Source organism: Mustela nivalis (assembly GCF_964662115.1).
Source record: "Mustela nivalis genome assembly, chromosome: 1".
NCBI classification, from domain to species: Eukaryota; Metazoa; Chordata; class Mammalia; order Carnivora; family Mustelidae; genus Mustela; species Mustela nivalis.
Window position 1 is genome coordinate 75,970,698 of NC_139020.1, and position 27,938 is coordinate 75,998,635.

The 27,938-nt window shown below is 38.2% G+C and overlaps 1 protein-coding gene across 5 annotated transcripts in view; it reads right to left on the reverse strand.

Annotated features, from left to right (window-relative positions):
• Positions 1–27,938, reverse strand: part of IGSF10 (immunoglobulin superfamily member 10) — a 49,659-nt gene that overhangs the window by 4,747 nt on the left and 16,974 nt on the right. For 2 of the 5 annotated variants that reach the window (XM_082707843.1, XM_082707842.1), the window contains 3 exons: positions 18,625–19,015; positions 2,246–6,556; positions 792–1,692 (listed from right to left, as the gene is read on the reverse strand). In XM_082707843.1, coding sequence (XP_082563969.1) covers positions 792–1,692; positions 2,246–6,556; positions 18,625–19,015 — 5,603 coding nt within the window. Of the gene's footprint in view, positions 1–791; positions 1,693–2,245; positions 6,557–18,624; positions 19,016–27,938 lie in introns of those variants that run through there. The other 3 variants (XM_082707845.1, XM_082707844.1, XM_082707846.1) reach the window with 3 other exon arrangements.

Below are 27,938 nucleotides of genomic sequence, written 5' to 3' on the forward strand. Positions count from 1 at the left end.
CCAGGTGCCCCATCTGTGATCTTTATACACTCTGCTGCCTCTTCCACAATTTGAACACCATGTGTCCCATAAATACTTACCCAAGCAAAATATAAACGACCTACTTAATTTCTTTGCTGTTTGAAGGATCTGTTGAAATACCTGGTTAAGATTATTCTGAGATACAAGTAACGTGTTTTAGAACACTCTCCATACTTACTTTGGGTTAACTTTTTAAGAGATTCCTTAAATTTTTTCATGCCTCTTGATAAAAATTTCCATTTTCCAAAACTGGCTTAACAGCCAGTAAGTGTTTTAGACCTTTTCCTTAACAACCTAAATTTTGAACTTACCTGTTATTCACATCACAGATTTAATGCTTTCTATCATTGCATTATGGGTTTTGCACAGGTAGTGGGAATTGTATTCAAAATTACACAGAATTTTGATTGCATTACAAAATTCCCTCCTCTTTTTGGATAGAGAAATTATAAAGACCTTTCTGTGGTTACCATTTTAAAGCTGTCACAAGTATGAGAGCAAATGAGATTGTTAGTCTGCCTTTAACTATTGTGTAAATTCAGTAAGAATTGAATAGCTGGCCCTTAGAGTTAAGCATGTAAGAAGCCTCATTTTTACATGTAACATTAACCTCAAAAGGATTAGGTCTCTTTAGAAAGAGTTCCTTTTATGTGCAGAGTCTATGAGCTCTCTAAATCTACTGTTGGCCTCACTGTATCACCTTTTCCATTTCAGAAATTGTAAAGCGAAATAGATAAAGAAGATAATCTCAACACAAAGGTATGGTTTACCTGTGCCACTGGTCAACAACAGCCTTGGATGGTAGCCTCCAGATTATTTTGGGTTTGGGTTCCCCAATGGCTGAGCAGTTCAGTAGTAATTTATCCCCCAAATTCACCTCGGTCCACCTCTGGGATGCAAATTCTATCCTGGGGATGGTTTCTTGCTCTTCCACTGTAAGAATTACCACTCTTCTCTCCGAGCCAGTGGAACTGGTAGCAATGCATTCATAAGTGCCCCTGTCTGAAGAGGCTACATTTCTTAGATAGAGAGTCCCATTTGCAAATAACAACAGCTTGGGATTTATAAACTGCAGTGGTTTCACTTCAGTGCCATCAGAGAGGACCCAGTGAACACTAGGCTGAGGAGTTCCTTTGGCAGTACAGGGCAATTTCAAACTTTCACCCCAAGCCCCTACAATGACTTGCCTCTTTTGCTCTAGAATAACAGGTGGGGCGGCGATGACTTGTATTTTGACCTGCAGTGAATCCTGGCCAGCTGAGTTGCTGGCCATGCATCTGTAAAAGCCCCGGTCATAAATGCTGATATTGTGGATGACCAACGTTCCGTCAGATGTCACCAGGGTCTGCCCATTCCCCTCAGATGACTCAGAAACCACTGTTTGGTTTGCAAGAACCCAGGAAATTGTAGGACTTGGTCTACCTTCAGCTCTGCACTTCAGTTCCACAGTGCTTCCAGAGTGGACTGTGATCTCTCTGGTATGTCTGTCCAGGATCCTGGGGGGATAGGAAACCACGGATAACGTGACATGAAGGCGGTCGGTGCCAAGCGGATTGGATGCCGAGCACAGGTACTGTCCACGGTCCTGAATGCCCACCCTCTGTATGGCGAGGGTGCCATTGGACAGCACCTGGAATCTGCTATTCTGTTTCCTTTTAGATAAATCAAATCCTGATAAGAAAGAAATTTGTAGTCATAAGTCATCAGAGTTTAAATAGAACACAAATTGTTCAAGAGGAAGTCTCAAGAAGAAAGCTTTGGGAGTACTGTTAGGCTTTTGAGAGCAAATATATTTAAAATTAGGACACTTAGTGGTAAGAGTGTTAAAATATTCCTAAAAGTTTTTTATTTCCATAATTTTAATTTGAAAAGTCTTAATGGTTCAATACAGTGGCCTTTCTATTTTTCAAATCATATTTCTTGTATCTGCTTTCAAAGCATTACAAAAAATACTCTTAATTAACATCTTTTAAAACCTTCTAATGAGCAAAAAAAGTTACGCAGCAAATGTCTAATGAGAATATCAATAGTTTGTGTATCCTGGAGAGATTTGAAACTGGTGTCGATTCTTTGGATGTGTAACCCTGAAGCATAACACAGTCTTTTCCTTGTTTTATGACTAAGGAAGACTAAGAGTAAATAAATAAATAAATAAATAAATAAATAAATAAATAAAAAACAAAAAAAAAATACAACCAAAAAAACCACCAAGAGTGTCAGATACCTGATGATACTCTAGTCCAGAGGATGGTGGGCAGGGGATTTCCGACAGCCTCACAAGGAAGAAAGGCATCTGAGTTAGCAGGAACAGTAAAACTTGCTGCTTTTCCTCCAACTATTCTGGGCCTTTCAAATATATTCCTAGACAAAGAATCAAAGGGAAGGAGTTCAGAGGTTGTTATTTTTTGAATTTGTGTCTTATCAAAGCCATTTTTCTTTGCAGTCTTTTTAATATCCCAGGTGATGTCCTCTGGCAAGCCTGGACTAGGCAATATGCTCACTATTGGCGTTTTGCCTTTGTTAGCAGTTTCTGGGTATGACTTCTGCCAGAAGTGGTTTTCTGACCACGGAGTGGAAGTCAGTTTAGAATTCTGTGGTTTAACTGTTACTGGGGCTGGCATGGAAGTAGAATGAAACAGATTGGAGTAGATAAAGTGGGTGGCTCCACTTGTGACCTTGACATTTGGGCGAACTTTGGGAGATGTTGCAACCTCTACTGCTAACTGCTGTGGATTAGCACTGTGCCTAGAGTGTTCACGTGGTTTGACCACTGTATTTGTCATCATCTTAAAAGTGGGAGTTGCCATGTTGTCTATGACAGCACTTTGATTATTCAAGGGATGGGAGGTGGGAATTGGCATTGGAGCAGCACTACTACTCAGGAATGGTGGCATGGTTGAGTGTCTAATGATTGTGTTCCTAGTTGTGCTCTGGTGTAGTTTGCCGGACAAAGTGATTTCAGAAACAATTCTGCTCTTCAAAACCTGAGTATTCTCTTGGGGTCCTTCTTCAGTTATGTCTGTCAGACTAAGCATTCTTGGATAAAGATCCATTGTACTTGAAATTCCTTTCATGTTTTCTAAGGGGGGCGTGGTTGAAGTTTCAGCCGCAGTTAGATCAGGAGGTGCCATAGTAGTGGATACAGTGAAGCTGGAACTCTGACTGGGAAAGGAGTGTGGGTCATTCCTGTTCCTCAGAGGCTCCTTTTTTCTTTGTATGTTTCGTGTGCTGGGTCTGGCTATTTGGGTTTTACTGATAATGACTGATGCAGGGGCAGTAGGAGGAACAGTTAGCCTGGCTGTCTGCTTAGATATGAAATTGGTACTTGGTTCATTGCTTGAGATACTAGGAGGTGTAAGGTAAACTGGTGGAAAGGGCAGCTTCTTCATTGTTGGGAGACTTATAGGACTGTGTGTTTCAGTGATGTTTTGGTGAGTTGTAGCTGATGTTATAGATGGAATTTGCATCACACTTGCTGAGAGTGTTGTGAAATGGAAAGGGGAAACGTTAGCCGTGGGTAAAGCAGGAGATATTTTAGTAAGCACTGTGGTTGTGTTTTTTGGTGAGCTAAATTGATGCTGATTCTTTAACCTCTCTTTTTGGACATGGTTATTTACAAAGATCTGATGCCAGGGAATTTTCCTTCTTAAAAATCTTGTAATAGCTGTAGTAGTAGACATAGATGGCTTGGTGGTGGGATCTGGAACTGATGATACAATCATTGACTCCCTTTGAAGTTCGCTGGTATTAGACACACTCGGGTAATCATTGTTTGGAACAGGAGTTTTTTCCTCAGGTAAGGAGTTGGGGGCATGAGTCATAACTGCGTCAGTTGGAGTCACTTGTGTACTTTCAGCACTGAAATATTTTATTGTGGGTATTGTTTTCTCAATATTTACATTTGATTTGTTCTCAAATAGTAATGATGGATTGTGGACTAGAATTGTAGACTCTTCTGTGACTCTGGCACTTTCAGCTTTGGTGAGCCTGATGGGGGAAGAACTTGGAAAAGAAAATGCTGTTGCAGCAGGGGTGAGCTTTTCCCTGGGAGAACAGGATGGGCACACCACACTGGCCTCTGTGGCTGAAAATGCAGTAGTGCTTTCTTCAGAAGAAACTCTGAATGTTGGTCTCACAAAGCCGTATCTATGCTGTCGAAGAACTGGAGTTCTATATGGGCTGATAATTCGACCCCTACCCCAAATTTTCCTCCGTCTTCCAAAGTGCCTGGATGTTAGCAGGATGTTAGTTGTACTATTTCTTGGAATCTGTGACTGAGAATGAGCAGCAGTGTATGGGCCCGAAGGTATCTCAGAGGTGTTAAGCTTTTGAATGATGGATGGATAGAAGTGATTGATCCTGGGGTCACTGACTCTTGTTACAGATGTCTGATGACTATTTGTGGCATTTACTGACCCTACGAATATATCAGCTTTGCTGTTAGCACTACTCAGCATTTTGATATTGACATCTTTGCTTATAGTCCCCATTGTTTTGGGGAGTGTACTTTGTAAATGCTCTTTTTTCTTCCCAGTGTTGTCAGCTTCCTGAAACTGTGTTGCTTCAGGTAATAGAGGAAAGATAGTGGAGAAATTTTCATTGATTGTGCCTCGCATTTTGCTTAATAAGGTTGGGTTTATATTCTTTGACATGGTTGTAGTTTTAATAGGAGATGGTTTGAAATCTATTGGTTTTTCAGGTGGTAGGATTTGTGGACCCACAATTGAAAAGACTTCAGTGACAGCACTTATATTTGTCACAGAGGTATCAGGTATTTTTCTGGAATTGGCAATCACTGTCCTTGCCAGAACACTAGGAGCCTTAGTTGCCATCAGTTCCTCATCTGGAGGGAGCATGCCTGAAGAGTCTATTTCCTCACCAGGTATATTCAGGAGTTGGGTGACCACTGGAGGGGGTCTTGCTGTAGTATGTTCTTGCTTCTCTGGCATAGTATTCTTTTTAGCTTTTTCCAAAAGTGCTGCCCAGTGCCGTGGGTCAATTCTTCGAGCAGAGGAAGAGAAGGGCCTCCTGTGTTCCCTAAAATGTCGATTTAGTGAATCTCCTCGCCGCCGGTGTATTGACTCACGATAGTTATGCTTTTTACTTGTGCTCAAGACTTGTTTTCCAGTCTCGACTATCACTGGAGCAGATGTAAGGAGTTGCACAGCTGGTGGGTCCTTAAGATGGGCAGTGGGATTGGCCTCATCAAATCCAGATCCATCTTTTTCTACATTAAGCTCTACTGGCCTTTGCCCTTTTGTTTTGACTGAAACTTGGTTAATCAGAAAGTCAACCCCTGATGGGTTGGCTGCTACACAACAGTAATAACCCTGGTTTTTTGGGGTGATCTGTAATATTCTTAGTGTGCCATTGTTCAGAATTTGCTTGTCTCTGGAGGACTGATAAAGCACAGTGTTTCCTGGAAGAACCCAGCTAACAGAGGCATCTGGGATACCAGAAGAATGACAGGGAAGGTCAAGTATTTCACCAGTGAAAACTGTATAATGAGCCCCATTTTCATGATGGGCTTCTAAAGAGGGCTCTACCACAGTGATTCTATAGGTGAGAATATCTGCATCATCATAATTGGTGCTTATGCAGTGGTATACGCCTGTGTCAGAACTATCAGCCATCTGGAGTTCTAGTTTTCCACTTTTGTCTATTAAGATTCGTCCATCTTCACTAACATATGGGGCTCTCACTTTACTCCCATCAGCCAGAAGCCACTCCAAATGTGGGGTAGGGTCTCCTTGGCCTGGGCATTCTAGGCTAGTGGTTCCACCAATCAAAACAGTGCGTTCCAGCTTAGTATTATTATCTCTGGAAATCATGGTCCATTTATGCTTCACTGGACTTGTTTCTGCCCTTGGTAAAGTGACTTGAACATCACTGCAGTACTGAATATGCAGTGTACTGAGTGTGGTGGCAGTTCTGTTCAGCTGCAGGGAGATTTGGTCTTGCATTAACCAATGGGGATCTATTGTGAGATCAGCCTCTATGCCAGTAAAGATGTCTTCAGGTTCAGGAGCCACCTGTTTATACTTGTAGTAGCGTTGTGGTGTTTCAGTGAGCAAGTGGCTCCTTTCTAGAATCAGAGGAGAATCACTGTACAACGCCAGCACTTGCCATACTTGCTGAATGTGATTGTTATCTATGTTACACACCAGAAATATTGAAAATGATGTATTTAGCATGATAGAGTCATTTTCTTTAGTGAATGCAATGGATGATGTCTTTGAGGGCTTTTGGATACTGCAGACCATGTTAGCTTCATTTCCAAATTGATCTGTCATATTCAAAGTGAGGGAGCCAAACGGTGCCATGAAATCTTGGGGAGAGATGGACACAGGAGTGCTGTCTTCCAGAAGAGTCAAGTTCTTTAATTTCAGGGATGAGTCAATGGTTGGCTTGGCACACAGGAAAGCTGCAGCTGGGACCAAAGCTAAGGGCGTGCCCTTAGAGATCCTGGGGTTCACGCAAAGTGGACATTGCTGAGGACTGGAAGGACTTCTTTCTTTTTTGCATTTTATTATATCTAGGAAAAATGACAATTGAGTTATTGCCAGCTGTGGCCTCCTTACATTTGAACATTTTAAAGAAATAGCTTCTGCTAAAATTTGAAAGAACAATTTGGACATTTTATAGTGTTTAATAGTAAGTTTGCTACTTTTTTGTCTTTAGGTTGATTTCTAAACAAATATTGTCTCTTCACCCTGCCCACAGTATTATATCTGTGGTCACAAGGATTTTTGTCTGTCTTGTTGATTGCTTTATTTCCCATATGTAGAAAGTGCCTGATATATATTTGGTACTCAGAAAATATTAGCAAAAAGAATAATTTCCACTATTGGGTATTTACCCTAAAGATACTAACGTAGTGATCCAAAGGGGCACATGCACCCGAATGCTTATAGCAGCAATGTCCACAATAGCCAAACTATGGCAAGAACCTAGATGTCCATCAACAGATGAATGGATCAAGAAGATGTGGTATATATACACAATGGAATACTATGCAGCCATCAAAAGAAATGAGATCTTGCCATTTGCGACAACATGGATGGAACTAGAGCGTATCATGCTTAGCGAAATAAGTCAAGCAGAGAAAGACAACTATCATATGATCTCCCTGATATGAGGAAGTGGTGATGCAACATGGGGGCTTAAGTGGGTAGGAGAAGAATAAATGAAACAAGATGGGATTGGGAGGGAGACAAACCATAAGTGACTCTTAATCTCACAAAACAAACTGAGGGTTGCTGGGGGGAGGGGGTTTGGGAGAAGGGGGTGGTATTATGGACATTGGGGAGGGTATGTGTTTTGGTGAGTGCTGTGAAGTGTGTAAACCTGGTGATTCACAGACCTGTACCCCTGGGGATAAAAATATATGTTTATAAAAAATAAAAAATTAATCAAATAAAAAAAAAGTTAAAAAAAAAAGAATAATTTCCTTAAATAGGGAAATGAAATATATGCTTATGTTTCTCACTTTTACTAAGAGTGGTTCAGTTATATTTCCCCATTTTAATGTTTTAAGGGTCATGGGGCACCTGGGTGGCTCAGTGGGTTAAGGATCATAGAATTTCATTTTCCTTTAAAAGATTAAATATTTCATAGAATTCACAAACAGGTTAAGAAAAGTTAATACCTATTCTCCTCAAACTATTCCAAAATACAGAAGAGGAAGGTAAGCTTCCAAACACATTCTATGAGGCCAGTGTTATCCTGGTACCAAAACCAGACAAAGACACCACAAAACAAGATAACTACAGGCCAACATCCTTGATAAATATACATGTAAAAATCCTCAACAAAATACTAGCAAACTGCATTTAACAATACATTAAAAGGACCATCACCATGAGCAAATGGGATTTATTCTGGGGACACAAGGATGGTTCAATATTCACAAATGAATCAGCATGATAAACTATATCAGCAAAACAAAGGATGAAAATCATATGACCATCTCAACAGATGAATAAAAAACATTTGACAGAATTCAACATCTGTTCCTCATAAAAACTATCAACAAAGTGGGTTTAGAGGAAACCTACTTCAACAGAATAAAAGCCAAATATGACAAATCCACAGCTAACATCATCTCAGTGAAAAACTGAGAACTTTCCTCTAAGATCAGGAACAGGGTGTCAACTCTCACCACTTTTGTTCAATATAGTACTCTTCAGAAGTCCTACTTGCAGCATTTGGACAAGAAAAAGAAAGAAAAGGCACCCAGATTGATGTGGAAGAACAAAAACTGTCACTGTGTGCAGATGACATGACACTGGCACAAATACAGACACAGGTCAATGGAACAGAACGGAGAGTTCAGAAATAAACCTATACTTATTAATCATACCTATGTTATGATTCATCTGTAACAAAGGAGGCCAGAATATAAAATGGGGAAAGGACAGACTCTTCAATATAAATGGTGCTATCAGAACTGGACAGCTACATGCAAAAGAATGGAACTGGACCACTTTCTTACATCATACACAAAAATAAGCTTGAAATGGATTAAAGACCTAAATGTAAGACCTAAAATCGTAAACATTCTGGAAGAGAGCACAGGCACTAAGGCATCTGACAGTGACCACAGAAACCCTTTTCTACATATGTCTCCTTGGGCAAGGAAAACAAAAGCAAAAATAAACTATTAGGACTGTGCCAAAACAAAAAGCTTTTGCACAGTGAAGGAAATCATCAACAAAAAGGCAACCTACTGAAAGAAATTAATTGCAAATGATATATCCAATAACTAGTTAGTATCCACACTATATAAAGGACTTCTACAACTGAACATCAAAAAGCAAAAACCCCAAATAATTTGATTTAAAAGTGGGCATAGACCATGAATAGACATTTTTTTTTTCAAAGAAGACAAACAAATGGCCAATAGACACATGAAAAGATGCTCAGCACCACTCGTCATCAGGGAAATGCAAGTCAAAACCACAATGCAAGATCATCTTATACCTATCAGATGGCTAAAATAAAAAAATTAATAAATAAATAGCAGGTGTTGGCAAGGATATGGAGAAAAAGGAACCCTCATGCACTCATGGTGGGAACGCAAACTGGTGCAGCCGCCGTGGAAAACAGTATGGAGGTTTCTCAAAAAATTAAACAATTACCATAGGATCTAATAATTGCACTACTGGGTATTTACCCAAAGAATACAAAAATACTAATCTGAAAGGATACATGCACCCTCATGTTTATTGCAGCATCACTTACAATAGCCAAGATTTGGAAGAAACCTAAGAATCAATAGAGGAATGGGTAAGGAAAATGTGGTATTTATATATATTGGAATATTAGCCACACACACACACACACACAGGAGGAGATTGTGCCATTTTTGACAACAGGGATGGCCTATGTACTCCAGTATGACAGGTGGTGCTACATACGTCTGGGTCAGCATTCTTTGGTAAACTTTAAAATCTAAACCCATGGAAAGAAGATGTCCGGCAAGCCTGAAAACCTTTGAGTACTTGTAAGAGGCTCTGCTAAGTCATCCACTTCCCAACCAGCCATAACTCTTAACCTGCTCATCAACACCCTGGGTTCAGACCCTGACAAAGCAAAGAACATGGCAGACTTCTGGCTTAATTGAACCTCAGCAATTATACTCACATCTTGGTATGCTTACTATTGCTAGCACCTAGACACAAGAGTTTGCAGGTATTTTACTTCAGATGCAGATCTTACTTATCACTTCACTTTCATTTCCTCCATCAATCTTTTAGTCATACAGACATGCTTCCCATTCCTCAACCTGCCATGCCTTATTAGACTCTGGAATATGCTCTTCCTTCCACTTCCCATCATTTGCCATCTGACACACCCTCTTCCATCAGTGTCTAACTGCTTACATCCTTCAGGACCCAGTCACAACAACACTTCTGGGTGGGCTTTCTGTTTTATGTTCCCCTTATATCTTTCACTTTTCCTATCCTACTCCTTACCCATCCACTATTAGAATGACCTGTCTAGTTACTGTAGATCCCCAGCTCCAGCCAATGGATGCTCACAAAAGTTTGGAGGGAGGTGGGCAGACAGGCCAAATTCTAAGGTCACATTTTGCCACATTTTAACGTAAAGCTTGAGGTATGTCTTTAAACTGAAGGTGTTTTACAACACCAGCTGATCAGCTATCAGTCTTGATATGGCTTCTGCTACCGCACAGAGAACACTGTCTTAGCTATTTCCATTGTTTTCTTTTTAACTGAGTTACATGCACTGTTGGTACTACATATAATAAGTTTGCCACTTAAAATGTTTTTATTAAGGGGCACCTGGGTTGTTCAGTTGGTTAGGTGTTCAGCTCTTGGTTTCAGCTCAAGTCCTGATCTCGGGGTCATGAGATCAAGTCCTGCTTCAGGATCTTTGCTCAACACAGAGCCTAACTGAGATTCTCTCCCTCTGCCCCTCCCCCTGCTCACTCACTCTCTCTCTCGCTCTCTCTCTAAAATAAAATCATTAGAAAATAAAAATGAAATGTTCGTATTATGCTTTGGCATTAAAACAAGAAGTTATTAGGTGGGTAGAAAGGCTGAAAACAGAGAAGATAGACAAATTTAATATTAGTAAAGCAAATGTTTTTCAAAGAAATAGCCACAAATCCTAATTTTATAGAGAAACAAGACAACGACCTTTGTGAAACCTAAGCAGCCAAAATACCCACAAGTAGATGAAGCTGTGTTATGCTGGACTACTGATATATGTGCAAAAGGATTGCCTAACACGTTCTACCTGAGGCAACTGAAAACATGAGGAACTGTCACATCTCTTGGAATGGGTGAAAAAAATGTCCAAGCAGAAGTTGACATGACTCATTCATGATTCTTGTAGGATTATCATTAAGGTATTTCGGTAAAAAGGAAAACATGTAATTATTTAAACATGACTGAAAGATGTTAGCCCTAATGGGTTTCACTAATTATATGTGTGTGTTTATGTATATACACACACATACACAATATATATGCATAAACAGGTTGTGGACATATTAAGATTATATAGGTGGGTGATGGACTCCTTTTTATTCACCATCAAAATGGCTAATTGGGTACCCATTATGTTCTAGGCACATTCTAGGAGCCATATGTAAATAAATCTGACATAGAATAGGAAAGGCAAAAGACTTTTAATACTAATAAATACAATAAAATGTGGTTCGTTCAAGAATGGAATTGTGGGTAAACCGAAAGGGGTGAAATGATGATAGGTAGCCCTTGAACGACACAAGTTTGAACTGTGTGGGTCCACTTATATATGAATTTCTTCAATAAATATACTGGAAAATTTTTTTGGAGATTTGTTAGAATTTGAAAAACCTTACAGAAAAACCACATAACCTAGAAATGTTAAAGTATGTCATGAATACATAAAATGTGCACAAATCCATTATAAAAAGTTAAAATTTATCAAAAATAGTAAACACTTAAATCCATTATTAAAAAAGTTAAAAATTTTTAAAGGATTTTATTTATTTGACAGAGATCACAAGCAGGCAGAGAGACAGTGGTGGGGGAGGGGGAGCAGAGTACCCACTGAGCCACCCAGGTGCCCCCCAAAGTTAAAATTTATCAAAACTTATATGCACACTTAAAGAAGCATGTCAAGGAAAGCATATGCAAAGCTACAATATTAAATCATAACTGCCTAAAATTAACTATAGTACATACTATACTAGTATAATTTTGCTATTGAGGTAAGCTCAAGTATTGTGAGTATCCATCTAAAAATGCTGTGTGACACTAAATAACTCTGTGAGAGTAATCCATCTCTCCAGTAAATTGCATACTGCAGTAAAAATTGATCTCCACGGTTCTCATGTATTTTTCCATCATTTGTAGTGCAGTATCACAAAACTTGAATAATACCCTGGGGCCCAGAGCTCCTATAGCGATGCTGGAAGTGCTCCCAAGAAGCAGAGAAAAGTTATGACATTACAAGAAAAAGTTAATAGGTTTGTAGGTTCGGTTACCTGCCACTTTAACATCAATGAATCCAGCATAAGGGCCTTTGCAAGAAAAGAAGAGGAAATTCCTGAAACTGTCAGTGCAGCTATACCAGCAGGTGGAAAACCTTGCACTTTTTGTAAAATGCCTTTTTATCTTCTGTTGAAAAATACAGCCTTTATGTGGGTACAGGATTGCTAAAGAACAGCATCTCTGTAGACACTCATATGAGTCAAAAGAAAAGCAAAGTCATTATGTGAAACTTAGAGCAAAAGAAAGGAGAAGGATCTAAACCTGGAGAATTAAATGCCAGCAAAGGATGGTTTGATAATTTTAGAAAGAGATTTGGCTTAAAATATATCAAGATAGCAGGAGAAGCAGCTTCCACCATCCAAGAGGGAGCAGATGCGTTTCCAGACACCATCACAAAAATCATTGAAGAGAAAGGATATCTGCCTGAACAAGTTTTTAATGTAGATGAAAGTACCCTATTCTGGGGCGGGAGGGTGGGGAGCCACAAAAGCCATTTATTTATTAGTAAGGAAGAGAAGGAAGCACCCGGAATAAGGCTAGGGATAGGCTAACTTTACTGTTCTATTCAAATGCAGCTGGGTTCATCATTAGGACTTACTTTATCTCTAATGCTGCTAACCCCCAAGCCTTGAAGGGAAGTGATAAACACTAGTTGCCCGTCTTTTGGTTGTACAGCAAAAGAGCCTGGATGATGAGAATATTTTTTCTAAATTGGTTCCATTGATTCTTTGTTCCTGAAGCCAGGAAGTACCTTGCCAATAAGGGACTGCTTTGTAAAGTTCTTTTAATGTTGAGCAATGCCCCTAGCCACCCAGAACCCTATGAGTTCAACACCAAAAGCATCAAAGTGGCTTACTTGCCCCCAAATATATTTCTAATTTATTCTCTAATTCAGGAGGTCCTAAAGGGATCATTAAGGCTTATTAAACATAATATTCTATGGAAAGGATTATTAATTCTATGTAATAGAACTCCTGATAGAACATCATGAAAATCTAGAAGGATTACACCAGTGAAGATGCCATTGTTGTTATAGGAAAAGCCAGGGAAGCCATCAAGTCTGAAATGGTAAATTCCTGCTGGAGAAAACCATGTCCAAATGGTGTGCATGGCTTCAAAAGATTTACCCCAGAGCTAATCAAGGAAATCATGAAAGACTCTAGATATGGAAAAAAGAGAAAAAAATAAAAGCATAAGGGGGTGGGGGAGTGGTTCAGGGAGGTGGTAGTGAAGGGCTTCAAGATACGGATCTTAGAGAAATTCAAGAGCTAATAGACACCACAACAGAGAGATTAACAGAAGATGACTTGGTAGAAAATAATGCTTCCAAACCAGTGCCTAATGACAAGGGAGAAGACTCAGAAAAAGCAGTGCCAAAGACCAAACTGACCTTTGACAGTCTGGCAGAAGCAAGACTGCTTTTGCAATGGCCACGGTCGCCAAACTGTGGAAAGAACCAAGATGCCCTTCAACGGACGGATGGATAAGGAAGATGTGGTCCATATACACTATGGAGTATTATGCCTCCATCAGAAAGGATGAATACCCAACTTTTGTAGCAACATGGACGGGACTATAAGAGATTATGCTGAGTGAAATAAGTCAAGCAGAGAGAGTCAATTATCATATGGATTCACTTATTTGTGGAGCATAACACATAGCATGGAGGACATGGGGAGTCAGAGAGGAGAAGGGAGTTGGGGGAAATTGGAAGGGGAGGTGAACCATGAGAGACTATAGACTCTGAAAAACAATCTGAGGTGTTTGAAGTGGTGGGGGGGGGATTGGGGGAACCAAGTGGTGGGTATTAGAGAGGGCACGGATGCATTGAGCACTGGGTGTGGTGCAAAAATAATGAATACTGTTATGCTGAAAATAAAAAAAATAAAAAAGACTGCTTTTGACTTGCTTTAGGATATTGACCCTTCTGTACAATGGGCACTGAAACTAAAGCAAATGGTGAAAGATTGGTCCTATATAGAAATGTTTTTAGAAAAATAACAGAGCAAAAAGTCTGACAGAAATGACGAGGTATTACTGTAAAGTTGCACTGAGTATACATGCCTCTCCTGCTTCCCCTACCACCCCCTCTGCTTTTTGGACAGCAAGACCAATGCCTCCTTGATGAGGGGACGATGATGATGGGGATGAAGACCTAATGATGTCCCACTCCCTCATAATGAAGAGTAAGTAATTACAATGCTGTAGATTTAACAAACTTATCTATCGTGCATGTTTTATGTGAAAATCCAATAATGGTATAGTAAGAACTGTGTGAGCTGCTTTTGTACTAGTGCCTCAGTTTTCATTATGTAGAATATCAGTGCAAGACTTGTATGGAAGTGGATAGCATTTCCTTACATAGGCATGTTGCGAGTGATATTTAACATAAAATTAATGTGTTAGCTTACTTACTGTCTTATAACTTTTCTTTTAAAGAATTACATTAGTATACATATGCCTCTGTCATAATTAGAGAAGCTGCATTGTCAGCCTATCAACACAGGTAAGGGATTTGAAAATCTTGTATTATGAATAAGACTAACACTGTATACCATAGAAGTTTTATAATGATACATTCCTTAGTGTATGGGCTAGGCTACCATAAAACAATCATATTGTTGCTTCATTATCAATGCATGGATATGAAATAAAGGTGAAATTCTTTTTGATATTGTCTTTTCATTTTTGATGTCTAGCATTAGTGAAACATAATATCTATAGTGTTTTATATCCTATAAGACATTATTAATGTAGGTACTGAAATAATTTCTTATAAGCACATGGTATAAATTTACAGTATCAATAAATACAGTACAGTAAGTGTATTTCCCTTATGATTTTCTGAAACATTTTCTCTAGCTTTATTATAAGAATACAATATAAAACACATATGAAAATATAAAATATGAGTTGATTTGCCATATATGGCCAATATGAAAGCCATATATGAAAGCCATATAAGGTTTTCGGTCAACAGTAGATGATTGGTGGTTAAGTTTTGGGGGATTCAAGTTATACATAGATTTTCAACTGTGTTGGTGATCAACTGTATTCAAATACAGATGGGGCGAGTGGAAGAGCACCAGGTTTCCCGGAAGGAGTGAGTGCTGAGCAGAGTTTGCCAGCTGTCTGGGAGCCCATCCCACAGAAAAGGAAAGGAAGTGCTCCAGGCAGGAAGGCCACGGGGTTGAGATAGAAAAACAGTGAAGAGTGTGTCTGGGATGGCAGGGAGTGCTGAGGATTGGAAAGGAAGGAAACGCGGCTAGGCTAAACTAGGCTGAGGAGCTCAGGCTTTGTTCTGCAGGCCGAGATCAGAAAATTTTTTATGTAGAGGGCCAGATAGAAAAGATTTTAGGTTTGTGGACTATGGGTTTCTGACATAACAAATGGACTATACCATTGTAGCAACAAAGGAGCCACAGAATGAGGCATGACTGTTTTCCAATAAAACTCTATTTACAAAAGCCTTGTAGAGGGGCGCCTGGGTGGCTCAGTGGGTTAAGCCTCTGCCTTCACTTCAGGTCGTGATCTCAGGGTCCTGGGATCAAGCTCCACATCAGACTCTGCTCAGCAGGGAGCCTTCTTCACCCTTTCTCTGCCTGCCTTTCTGCCTACTTGTGATCTCTCTCTCTCTCTCTCTCTGTTAAATAACTAATCTTTAGGGGAGAAAAAGCCTTGCAGAGGGCTGTAATTGGCCAATTCTTGAACTTTTATCGCAATTTTAGTTCTTGGACTTAAAAAAAATTCCTTAGTATATTAAATAAATAGGTATCTTAGAATCATGGCATATTCTACTTTAAATGTTAGCTGCTAACACTATACAGTAGCCTGATTTTATTACCAGAACATATAATTAGCAAAATGGCAGGTAGCTTTGATACCATGTAGGAACTGAATACACAATCATTTTCTCTCTGGTGTGTGTAGTTCTTTCCTGGTGGGCATCACCCCCCTGTCCTCCCCCACTCCCTACTGCTACGTTTCTCAGATAAACTTTCCTTGTGTGCTCACCATTCTCCGTCCCCGTACTCCAGCTCGCAACCACATGAAAACCCAGTATTTCTTCCTCATTCTCCTTTATCTCTCTCTGGCATTTGAAAGTGTGGACAAGCCCCCACTCAGTCCTCTTGGGGTCTGTAAAGCTACATGCAAGTGTGGCTCAGTCTGTCTTTATAGTTCAATCTGTCTTTCTTGACACACAAACCTTCTCAAGCACTTCATCCTTGGACTCTTGTTTCTCCCCACTCCTGTCCGTCTGGTCTGCTGCTCATAAACTGACCATCCCCCCAAAAGCATCTCTGTCTTCCAAGCTTTCACTGTAAAATCTCTTTGGCCGCTAGGATTAAGTACAATCATCATAGCTGGGTGTTCAGTTCTCGCTGCGGTGGATTTCCAAACACCCTGAACCTATGCCGGGCAATTGGGCTCTTCTTTACCCTCTTCCTGCAGCGTGTTCGGTCTTCATGTACAAAGCAGGTTCTCCACCCCAAATGCATTTTAAAGAAAGGTTTTGATTTTTGAATTTCTGCTTTTCTATGTTCTAGCTGTGTGACCTGGGTAGGTCGCAGTGAAAATGATGATAACGCTTCACACTTAGAGCTTGCTTTGAGCCCTACCTTGTGCTAAGCAATGTGTATGTAATATACTTTCCAATTATTATTATCCCTATGTTACAGGTAAGAAGATTGAAGCATAAAGGGTCTAAATGTCTAAATGAGTAGTCTAAATTTAGTAGTAGTCTAAATCTCCTCAGCCTCAGTTTCTTCATCTGTAAATGGAGGATTTTTGTGAGGATTAAATTGAAAACATTTAGCACAAGGTCAACCCCAAACTCAGTACACGTTAACTCCCTGCTAGCTTGTATATTCCTTCTTCTCCCTTTGATGTATCTTTTATGACCCAGTCCAATTTCCCTCCTTTTCAATCAAGGTAGAAGTAAATTTTTGATGACTCCAATTTCCTATGGAACTAAGTCTTCAATAAAGTATTTCGATGTTGTTCATTTATAGCCTTATTGTCTTTTTTTTTTTTTTTTTTTTTGATTTTATTTATTTTATTTGACAGAGAGAGCACAGGTAGGCAAAGTGGCAGGCAGAGGGAGAGGGAGAGGCAGGCTCTCCACCAAGCAGGGGACCCAATACAGGGCTCCATCCTAGGATCCTGGGATTATGACCTGAGCTGAAGGCAGCCGCTTAACCGGCTGAACCACCCAGGTGTCCCTAGACTTACTGTCTTTTTATGTGTTTAGCATATTTGCCTAAAATATTTGCTCTTGGAGAGCTAAGGTGGTGTCTATTCCCCTAAAGTAATTCTCAAAGTTCAGTTAATGTTCTCTGATTTGCTTTTTAACTAATTAACTGACTATACACAGACACACATATAAATAAGATGGCAGCAATTTCAAACCTTTTCCACTTTTCCCAAGCTTTCGGCCTTGACCCTGTCCTAGAATCCTCCTCCAGTCACCTCTCTTGGACCTTCATAGGGGTGAAAAAGCCATTTGATAATAGCTTCCTTTGTCTTTTGTACCAGACCCAGCAATCCCCCTGCCTCTATGCCCATCTACTTCTCTTTCTCCTAAGGAAAATCCTTCCACCTACGTCTGGATCTCTTGCCCTCCAGTCTTCTCAGGGGACTGGTTCAGTGGATGATCTGCCCCTTTGAAGTGTTGTCCCCTTCTCTGCCTTAATCTCTTCTCACCTTGAACATGCTCAAATCTCTCTCATGCGTGAAGAATCCTATGTGATTTCACATTTCCATCTGGCTGCACCCTCCCTCCATCCCTTACTTCAGGCCAGACTTCTCCCAAGAGTGGACTGCTCCCTGCTTTCCATTTCTCTCTCCCCACACAACAGTCTCTCCCCGTCACTCTTTCCAAAGTGTGAAAAATCAATATCTTCCCCTTTGATGACAAAATCAATATGTTCCTTTCAGTCATTTTCTCAAAGACTTAATTATTTAATCAGATTTCAACAGTTAATAGTGCATTTAATTGTTTATTCATTTCTGTCCCCCCTCTGCTGCAAGAATGTAAACTCTGTTATGGGGCTATCTTGTTCATTTTTAGATCCCTGTGTTGTGATCTCTTGTTCATAGTAGGTTTACAGTAACTACTTGTTGACTGAAAGATCTTGCCTTCTTCCTGACAAATTTTACTTTCCCCATCAAAGCACATTTCACAATCTGATTATGTGTTTGCTTATCTGTAACATACCAGAGGCATGGCTAGAGCAGAGACAGCGCTCTTGACAGTTCTATCACCAAGCACAAGATCTTGACTAGAACTCCAAAAAAAATGTGTATTGACTGAATGACTGAAAGGAAGATAAGAAAAAGGAAGGGATTTTATGGCTCGTGGTAAGTAAAAAAGAGTAACACTCCTTTTTCCTAATTTTGCCAGAAGTGATGACTGGATAACTGACCTGAAACAACACACAAATAATTCATTAAAGAGAATTCATCACCACAAAGTTATTATTTAGTGTCCATTTTCTCTCCAACTAAATTACCTTGGCCTCCCCACTTCCTGGTAAAAATCTCCAGGCAGGTTTCCTCTACTTAGGACAAAGAAATAAATAGTATACGTATATACCTGGTTTTTCCTGTATCCAGTCAGACAACCATTTTAAATGGCAATCACAAGTCCATGGGTTCCCATGAAGATAAAGGCTTTCCAAATCAGGCATATTGGAAATCATCTCTTGAGGGAGGGAGCTCAGGAAGTTATCAGACAAGTACAGGTACTTAATAAAAGATGTTTTAAATATCTGGAGGTATTTCAGAGAGACAAATGTATCTGGATGGAGCTTAGTGAGCTGATTTCCTTCCAAGTGCACCAGTCGGAGAAATGTGAGTCCATAAAAAACCTCTGGGTTTATAAACTCAATATTGTTGTGGTCCATATGCAACCGTGTCAAGCTCCTGAGGCCATAAAAGGTATCTTTCTGAAGTTTTCGAATTTTGTTATAGCTCATTTTTAATACCTAAGAATAAACAAACAAAAACCATTTAGTTTATCCAAGGAATTTCACAAAAGGGAAAAATGTGTCAGTAATAAAACATTTTAGAATTAATCCAAAACAACATGTGTATCTATTTGAATCCTAATTCAAACAAATTAGTTGCCAATTAAATATGAGAATATCAGGGAAATTAGAAAACTCATGATAATATTAAGGAGTTATTGCTAAAATTTATAGATTAATTTTGTGGTTATTATTTTTTTTTAAGATTTTATTTATCTATCAGAGAGAGAGATGGGGAGAGAGCAAGCACAGGCAGACAGAATGGCAGGCAGAGGCAGAGGGAGAAGCAGGCTCCCAGCCAAGCAAGGAGCCTGAGGTGGGACTCTATCCCAGGACGCTGGGATCATGACCTGAGCCGAAGGCAGCTGCTTAACCAACTGAGCCACCCAGGCGAACCTTGGTTATGTTTTAAAGATTCCTTAACCTTGAGACATATATGAAGTATCTGTAGATAAAATATTAAGATATCTTATTTCTTTTAAAACAATGCAATGAAATAAAACAAGTACTGAGTAATAGTACAAGTGAAGCAATCTGTTATGTCTTGGTAACTACTGAACCTGGATGATGATATTTTGGGATTTATTACAGTATTCTTTTTACTTTTGTATGTGATTGTAAATTTTTATAGTAAGTTTTTAAAAATTGATATTTCAAGTAAATTTAAGGTTTCTTAAACATGGATATTTTATAAGAAAGCAATATATTGAATTTATCTGTCACATTTATAACAGTGTTATTGAGATATAACTCACAGGCCATAAAATTCACCTCTTTAAAGTATACTTTAAGTGGTTTTTAGTACATTAACAGTGGTGCAACCATCTCCACTAAATTTAGAACGTTTTCAGCACGCCCAAATCAAAACTGCTGCCATTGGCAGTCATTCTCCACTTTCTGCCTACCTGTGGAAAACAACAAATTTACTTTATTTCTGTGGATTTGCATATTCTGGACAGTTAACATAAATGGAGTCATACAGTATATAGCCTTCTGTGTCTTGCTTTTTTTTTTTTTATTTGCCTAATCTTTTCAATACCAATCCCTGTTGTAGAATTGCAGAACAGTATTCCAGGTGGACATATGACACGTTTTGCTTATCCACTTATCAGTGGTGGACATTTTGGGTATTTTCCACTTCTTGGTTCTTACGAGGAATAGGATTTTGATTGATTTTGCATTAAAATTATAATACTTCCTGAATATTTTGATAGCATGAGGATATTTTTTAGCAGAGAGCACAATGTGGGGCTCATCCCAGGACTCTGGGATCATGACTCAAGCTAAAGGCAGATGCTTAACCGACTGAGCCACCCAGTTGCCCCACAATAATTTCTTTTTACATTTTTTTCCCTGATTTGACCTAAGAGATCACCTTTGTTGAAGAATGCTTTTCTGGAATGACAAGTTCCCTAATAAGCAAAGGGAAATTGACAACATAGAAAAGCTCTGACGTAAATATTGCCTGGGAGTACAATCCCAAACTCAGGTTTCTCAATATTTGTTGAAAACGGGGTGATGAGAATAAGTATCTTTGGGGATTTCATGACAACGCTGTTTCATCTAATTCTCGAAGATATATATTCCAAACAATGTCTGATTAAGCCATACTAAAGGAATCACATGCCCAGACTGAATCCTTTTGCATTATAGGAACCTGGTATGATGTCAGAATGCTCTATGTACACTGGCATTTTATCTTTTATAAAGATATTGCTGAACTTATTTTATTATGCTGTATCTATTTTATGAGGAGCTTTGGACTAGAAATCAGATGTGTCAAGATGGTAGAAGAGGAAGACTCTGAGCTTACTTCCTTCCATGGACAAACCAGAACTACAACTGTTTATAAAACAACTATCTCAGGGGCGCCTGGGTGGCTCAGTGGGTTAAGCCGCTGCCTTCGGCTCAGGTCATGATTTCAGAGTCCTGGGATCGAGTCCCGCGTCGGGCTCTCTGCTCAGCGGAGAGCCTGCTTCCCTCTCTCTCTCTCTGCCTGCTTCTCCATCTACTTGTGATTTCTCTCTGTCAAATAAATAAATAAAATCTTTAAAAAAAAAAAACTATCTCTGAGAACAAATTGAAGACTTGCAGAAATGATTTTACACAATTAAGGATATAAAGGAAAAGCCATATCATAATGGGAGAAGGGCAAACATATGGTTTAGCTAGGAATCCACAATGCCCGTGTGATGACCCATAAGGGGTAGGGGTTGTATCACAGTCATGGAGGCCCTCCTTGAGGAACAAGGGGCTCAAGCCCCACATTAGATTTGAGTCTAGAGTCCAGGGGTCCTGAACTGGGAAGACATACCATCTGACTTTGAAAACCAGTGGGGCTTATGTCTGGGAAGGTAATAAGAAACTGAGACTCTGCTCTTTAAAAAAAAGTGTGCCTGTAATCTCCCTTGTTCCTAATGTCAGAGCAGAGGCAGCAGTTTGACCAATGCCTAGGTTACATATAAAGGATATTAATTTTACAGCATGTGCTAGAGGGGCAGGGACATGCTGTAACATTCTTTGGGAACAGAAGTGAAGGTAGGCAGCATTTCTTTTTGCTCCCATTCTATGTCACTGGCCCAGTTCAGGTGGGAGCAATTTCTCCCCAAGTAAACCCCCCCCATTTTGAACCCCATTCAGGAGAGTGCCCTCAGCAGTCACAACCAGGCCTTATGGCCAGCCACCCACCAGTGCATACAAACCACAACAGGAGGGTACACACAATCCAACCAGGGAAACCCCTGGGGCATCACAGGAGTTTGTGCTACTGGACCCCACAGGACACCTACATAAAACCACTCCTTCAAGACTGGGTAATATAACTGATCTACCTAACACACAAACAATGAGGGACAAAGTGAAGCTACAGAGGAATATGTTCCAAATGATATAATCTACCTGAAAAATAATTCAGAATGACCATAAAGATGCTCACCAAACTTAGAAGATCGAAGCAACACATTGAGAACCTCAATTATGAAATAGAAAATATAAAAAGGAACCAATCATGGCTGAAGAATAAAAAATATACTAGAGGTTAAAAAAAAAAAATATATATATATATATATATATATTAGAGGTAACTGAGAGCAAATTAGAAAATACAGAGGAATGAATCAATGATATGGAGGACAGCAATGGAAATCACTCTATCAGATCAGCAAAAAGAAAAAAGAGAATAAAAGACTACATAGAGTTTAAGGGATCTCTGGGACAACATCAGACATACTAACATTTCCATAGTAGGACTCCCGGAAGGAAGAGAGAGAGAAAAAGGCACAGAAAACCCATCTGAAGTAGTAATGGCTGAAAACTCCCTAACCTAATAAGTGAAACAGACATCTATGTCCAAGAGTCACAGAGTTGTAAAGAAGATGAGCCCAAAGAGACCCACACCAAGACATTAAAATCAAAGTATCAACAGTTAAAGAGAGAATCTTAAAAGAACTGGAAGATAACAAGTTAGATATATGGAAATCCCCATATGACTATCAAAACTGATTTTTCAGCTGGAAATTTACAGGTGAGAAGGGAATGACAGGATATATTCAAAGTGTTGAAAGGGGAAAAAAAAATTACAAGAATTCTCTTCCAAGCAAGATTGTCACTCAAAATTGAAGAGAGATAAGGAGTTTCCCAGACAAATAAAACCTAAAGGACTTCAACAACAAACCAGCCTTACAAGAAATGTTAAAGGAACTAATTTAAGTGGGAAAGAAAAGGCCATAAATAGGAAAGATAAAATTATAAAAGAAATGATCTCGCTAATAAAAGTAAACCTATAATATAGGTATGGATCAGAACGTCTGGGTGGCTCAGTAGATTAAAGTCTCTGCCTTCGGCTCAGGTCGTGATTCCAGGGTCCTGGAATCGAGCCCCGCATCAGGCTCTCTGCTCAGCAGGGAGCCTGCTTCCCTTCCTCTCTCTCTGCCTACTTGTGATTTCTGTCAAAAAATAAAAAAAAAGGTATGGATCAACCACCGACATATATAGTATGAAATTTACAAAAGTAGTAAAACCATCTAGACTTACAATTACTAGTCAGTGGATTCACTAAATAATAAGATACAAAATAGGACCTCAAAACATGAAGCACTGTGGGGAGTGGTGGTAAAAATGTAGTGCTTTTAGAACACCCTTGAACTTAAACGATCTTCATCTTAGAGTGCTACATAGAATTTTATGTCATATATGAACCTCACAGTAACCATAAACCAAATACCTTTATAGTTTTGCAAAACATGAAAAGAAGGGACACAAACATAACATTACAAAAGTCACCAAATTACAAGGGAAGAGATTAAGAAAAACAGAACTAGACCTGTACCCCTGGGGATAAAAATATATGTTTATAAAAAATAAAAAGTTAAAAAAAAAAAACAAAAAACAACAACAACAAAATGATAACTACCTGTTTATGAATAATTATTTTTATTAAATCCAAATATAGAATGTTATATTAATTTAAGGTATATAACATTGATTCAACAATTTCTTACATTACTCAATGCTGACCATGATGTGTAGTTACCATACAGTGTTATTATGATATTACAGACCATAATTTGCTATAATTCTTATCTCCATGGCTTACTTATTTTATAACTGGAAGTTTGTACCACTTAATCCTTTTTTATCCATTTCCCCATCTCCATATACCCATTTCCTCTGGCAACTACCAGTTCTCTGTATTTAAGAGTCCATTTTTTTTCTTAATTTGTTAGATTTTACATGTAAGTGAAATTGTATAGTATTTTTTTTTTTTTTTTTAGATTTTATTTATTTGACAGAGAGAGACACAGCGAGAGAGGGAACACAAGCAGGGGGAGTGGGAGAGGGAAAAGCAGGCTTCCCAATGAGCAGGTTGCCTGATGGGGGTGGGGCTCCATCCCAGGACCCTGGGAACATGACCTGAGCTGAAGGCAGAAACTTAACGACTGAACCACCCAGGTGCCTGTATTTGTCTTTTTCTGATTTGTTTCATTTAGTACAGTGCCTTCTCAGTCCATCTGTGTTGTTGCAATTGGCAAGATCTCATTCCATTTTTATGGTTGAATAATACTCTGTTGTATTTATACATACCACATCTTTATCCATTCATCTGTCAGTAGGCACCTGAGTTGTTTCCCAATCTCGGCTATTTTAAATAACGCTGCAGTAAACATAGGGGTATGTATATCTTTTTGAATTAGCATTTTGGGGCCCCTGGGTGGCTCAGTCTATTAAATGTCTGCCTTCACCTCAGGTCATAATCAAGAAATAGATTACTGGTAATGAAATTGAATCAGTAATAATAATAAAAAAATTCCAACAAGAAAAAGTGTAGGACAGGATGGCATCATAAGTGCATTCTCTACCAAACATTTAAAGAGTTAATTCCTATTTTTCTCAAACTTTTCAAAAAAATAGAAATGTTAAAGGAGATTCTTTGAATGGAAAGGAAAGACCATAAATAGGAATAAGAAAAATTGGGAAGGAAAAAACTTCATAAACACATTTAAGCCTAATAAAAGTAGCAAATTAGTTACTTATAAAGGCAGTATGGAGTTTAAAGCACACAAAAAAGCAATAAAGTAAATCTATAAAAATCAGCTGAAGGAATCATAAAATAAAAGGATGTAAAGTCTGATACCACATTCCTAAAATGTAGGGAAGTAAAATTTAAGCTTGAAACTAGAAGTTTAACAGCACTAAACAACCATCAACATAATATAGACTGTTATATACATAAGATGCTACATACAAACCTAGTGGTAACCACAAATAAAAAATCATTAATAGATACACAAAAAAATAAGGAAAAAGGAATCCAAGCACATCACTAAAGAAATCCATCAAACCACAAGGCAAGAAAAGTGACCTGCTAAAACTCAGAAAACAAGTAACAAAATGGCAATTAGAACATACCAGTTGGTAATTATTTTGAATGTAAATGGACTAAATGCTGTAATCAGAAGACAGGATGGATAAAAAAAGCAACACCTAACTATATGCTGCCTACAGAGACTTATTTCAGACTTAAAACACATGCAGTTTGAAAATGAAGGGTTGGGAAAACCTTAATCATGAAAATAGAAAAGAAAGTGAAGGTGGCAATACTTATATAGATAAAATAGACTAAGACAAAAACTAACAAGAAAGTTACTTGTTAGTACTAACAAGACACTATGTAATCATAAAAAGAACAACCCAGGAAGAAAATTCAATAATGCTAAATATTTATGCACCCAACATCAGAGCAATCAAATTCATAAAGCAGCTAATAACAAACATAAAGGAAGGAAGTCATCAATAGTGATACAATTATTGTAAGGGACTTTAGGACTCCGTTTACATCAATGGATAGATCATCCCAAGAGAAAATCAACAAAGGAACAGTGGCTTTGAATGACACATTGGGCCAGATAGATCCAACAGATAAATTCAGAATATTCCATTCAAAAAGAGTGGAACACATAATCTTTTCAAGGGCACATGGAACATTCTCCAGAGAAGATCACAACAAGCCACAAAACAAGTCTCAAAAAAGACTGAAGTAATACCATGCATCTTTTCTAACTACAACACCATGAAACTAGAAATCAGTTGCAAGGAAAATGTCTGGAAAGAACACGAATTCACGGAGTTTAAAGAACATGCTACTCAACGAAGAATGGGTCAACCAAGAAATCAAAGAGAAATAAAAAAATACATGAACACAAATTAAAATGAAACAGAATAGCACAAAATCTTTGGGATGAAGCAAAAGCTGTTCAAAGAGGAAAAAATTATAGCAATACAGACCTACCTCAAGAAGCAAGAAAAATCTTAAATAATCTAACATTACAACTAAAGGAACTAGAAAAAGAATATCCAAACCCCGAATCAATAGACGAAAGGAAGGAAATAATAAAGATTTGAGCAGAAATAAAGGAAAAAGAAACTTAAAAAACAAACAAACAAACAAAAAACCATTAACTAGAACAGATAAATGAAACCAGGAACCACTTCTTTGAAAAGGTTGACAAAATTAATAAAGCTTTAGCTGGACTCAAAAATAAAAAAAAGAGGATTCAAATAAAATCAGAAATGAAAGAGGAGAAACACCACCATAGAAATACAAAAGATTATGAGTATGAAAATTTATTTGCCAACAAATTGGACAACCTAGAAAAAAATGGAGGATTCCTAGAAACATTTAACCTCCCAATACTCCCAGAAAGAGAAAATAAGAAAAGACTGATTAATCTGTTTTATTGCCATTAACAATGAGATTGAATTAGTAATAAAAAAAAAAAAACCCGAATAAATTGAAGTCTAGGACCAGATGGCTTCACAGTATAACTTTATCAAAAACAAAGAGGAGTTAATACCTATTCTGCTCAAACTATTTCAAAAAATAGAAGAGAAAGGAAAGCTTCCAAATTCATTCTATGAGGACTTATCCCAAAACCAGATAGATACACTACAAAAAAATAGAACTATAAGCCAATACTCTAATGAACATAGATGCAAAATATCCTCAACAAATTATTGGCAAACTGAATCCAACAATACAGTTTAAAAAAAATTAGCCATGATCAAGTGAGATTTATTCCTGGGATACAAGTCTAGTTCAATATTTGCTGGTCAAGCAACCTGATACATGACATCAACAAAAGAAAGGACAAAAACTATATGATTATTTCAATAGATATAGAAAAAGCATTTGACAAAGTACAACATCCATTCCTGACAAAAACCGTCAACATAAAAAGGCCATCTATGAAAAACCCAAAGCTAACACCATACTTAATGGGGAAAAACAGCTTCCCCCCTAGATCAGGAACAGGACAAGGATGTCCACTCTCACGACTTTTATTCAACATAGTACTAGAAGTCCTAGCCACAGCAATCAGACAAGAAATAAAAGGCATCCAAATTGGTAAGGCAGAAGTGAAATTTTCACTATTTGCAGATGTCATGATAAGTAAATTCCATAAAGCTGTGGGTTACAAAATTCACATATGGAATCTGTTACATTTCTATACACTGATAGTGAAGTAGCAGAAAGAGAAATTAAGACAACAATCCAATTTACAGTTGCACTTAAAATAACAAAATACCTACACATAAACCTGACCAAGGAAGTGAAAGACCTGTACTCTAGAAACTACAAAAGACCAATAAAAGAAATTGAAGGGGACACAAAGAAATGGAAAGATACTCCATGCTTATGGGTTAGAAGAACAAATATTGTTAAGAGGCCTATACTACCCAAAGCAACCTATAAATTTAATGCAGTCCTTATCAAAATACTAACAGCATTTTTCACAGAACTATAACATATAATTCTGTAATTTGAAAGGAATCACAAAAGACCCGGAATAGGCAAAGCAATTTTGATAAAGAAAAACAAAACTGGAGGTATAATAATCCCCGATTTCAAGATATACTATAAAATTGTAATCAAAAAAATATGGTACTGGCATAAAAAAGTAGACACATAGGTCAACAGAACAAAATAGCCCAGAAATAAAGCCATGTTTATATGGTCAGTTATTCTATGACAAGGAGGCAAGAATATATAAGGTAAAAAGTCTTTTCAACAAATGGTGTTGGGAAAACTGGACCATTTAATTATACCATATATAAAAACAAACTTAAAATGAATTAAAGATCTAAACGAAACCTGGAACTGTAACAAAACTAGAAGAGAGCACAGGCAGTAATTTCTCTGACATTAACCATAACAACATTTTTCTAGATATGTCTCCTGAGGCAAAGGAAACAAAAGCAAAGATGAATCATTGGGACTATATCAAAATAAGGAGCTTCTGCACAGCAAAGTAAACTATCAACAAAACTAAAAGACAACCTACAGAATGGAAGAAGATGCGTAAAAATGACATATCTGATAAAT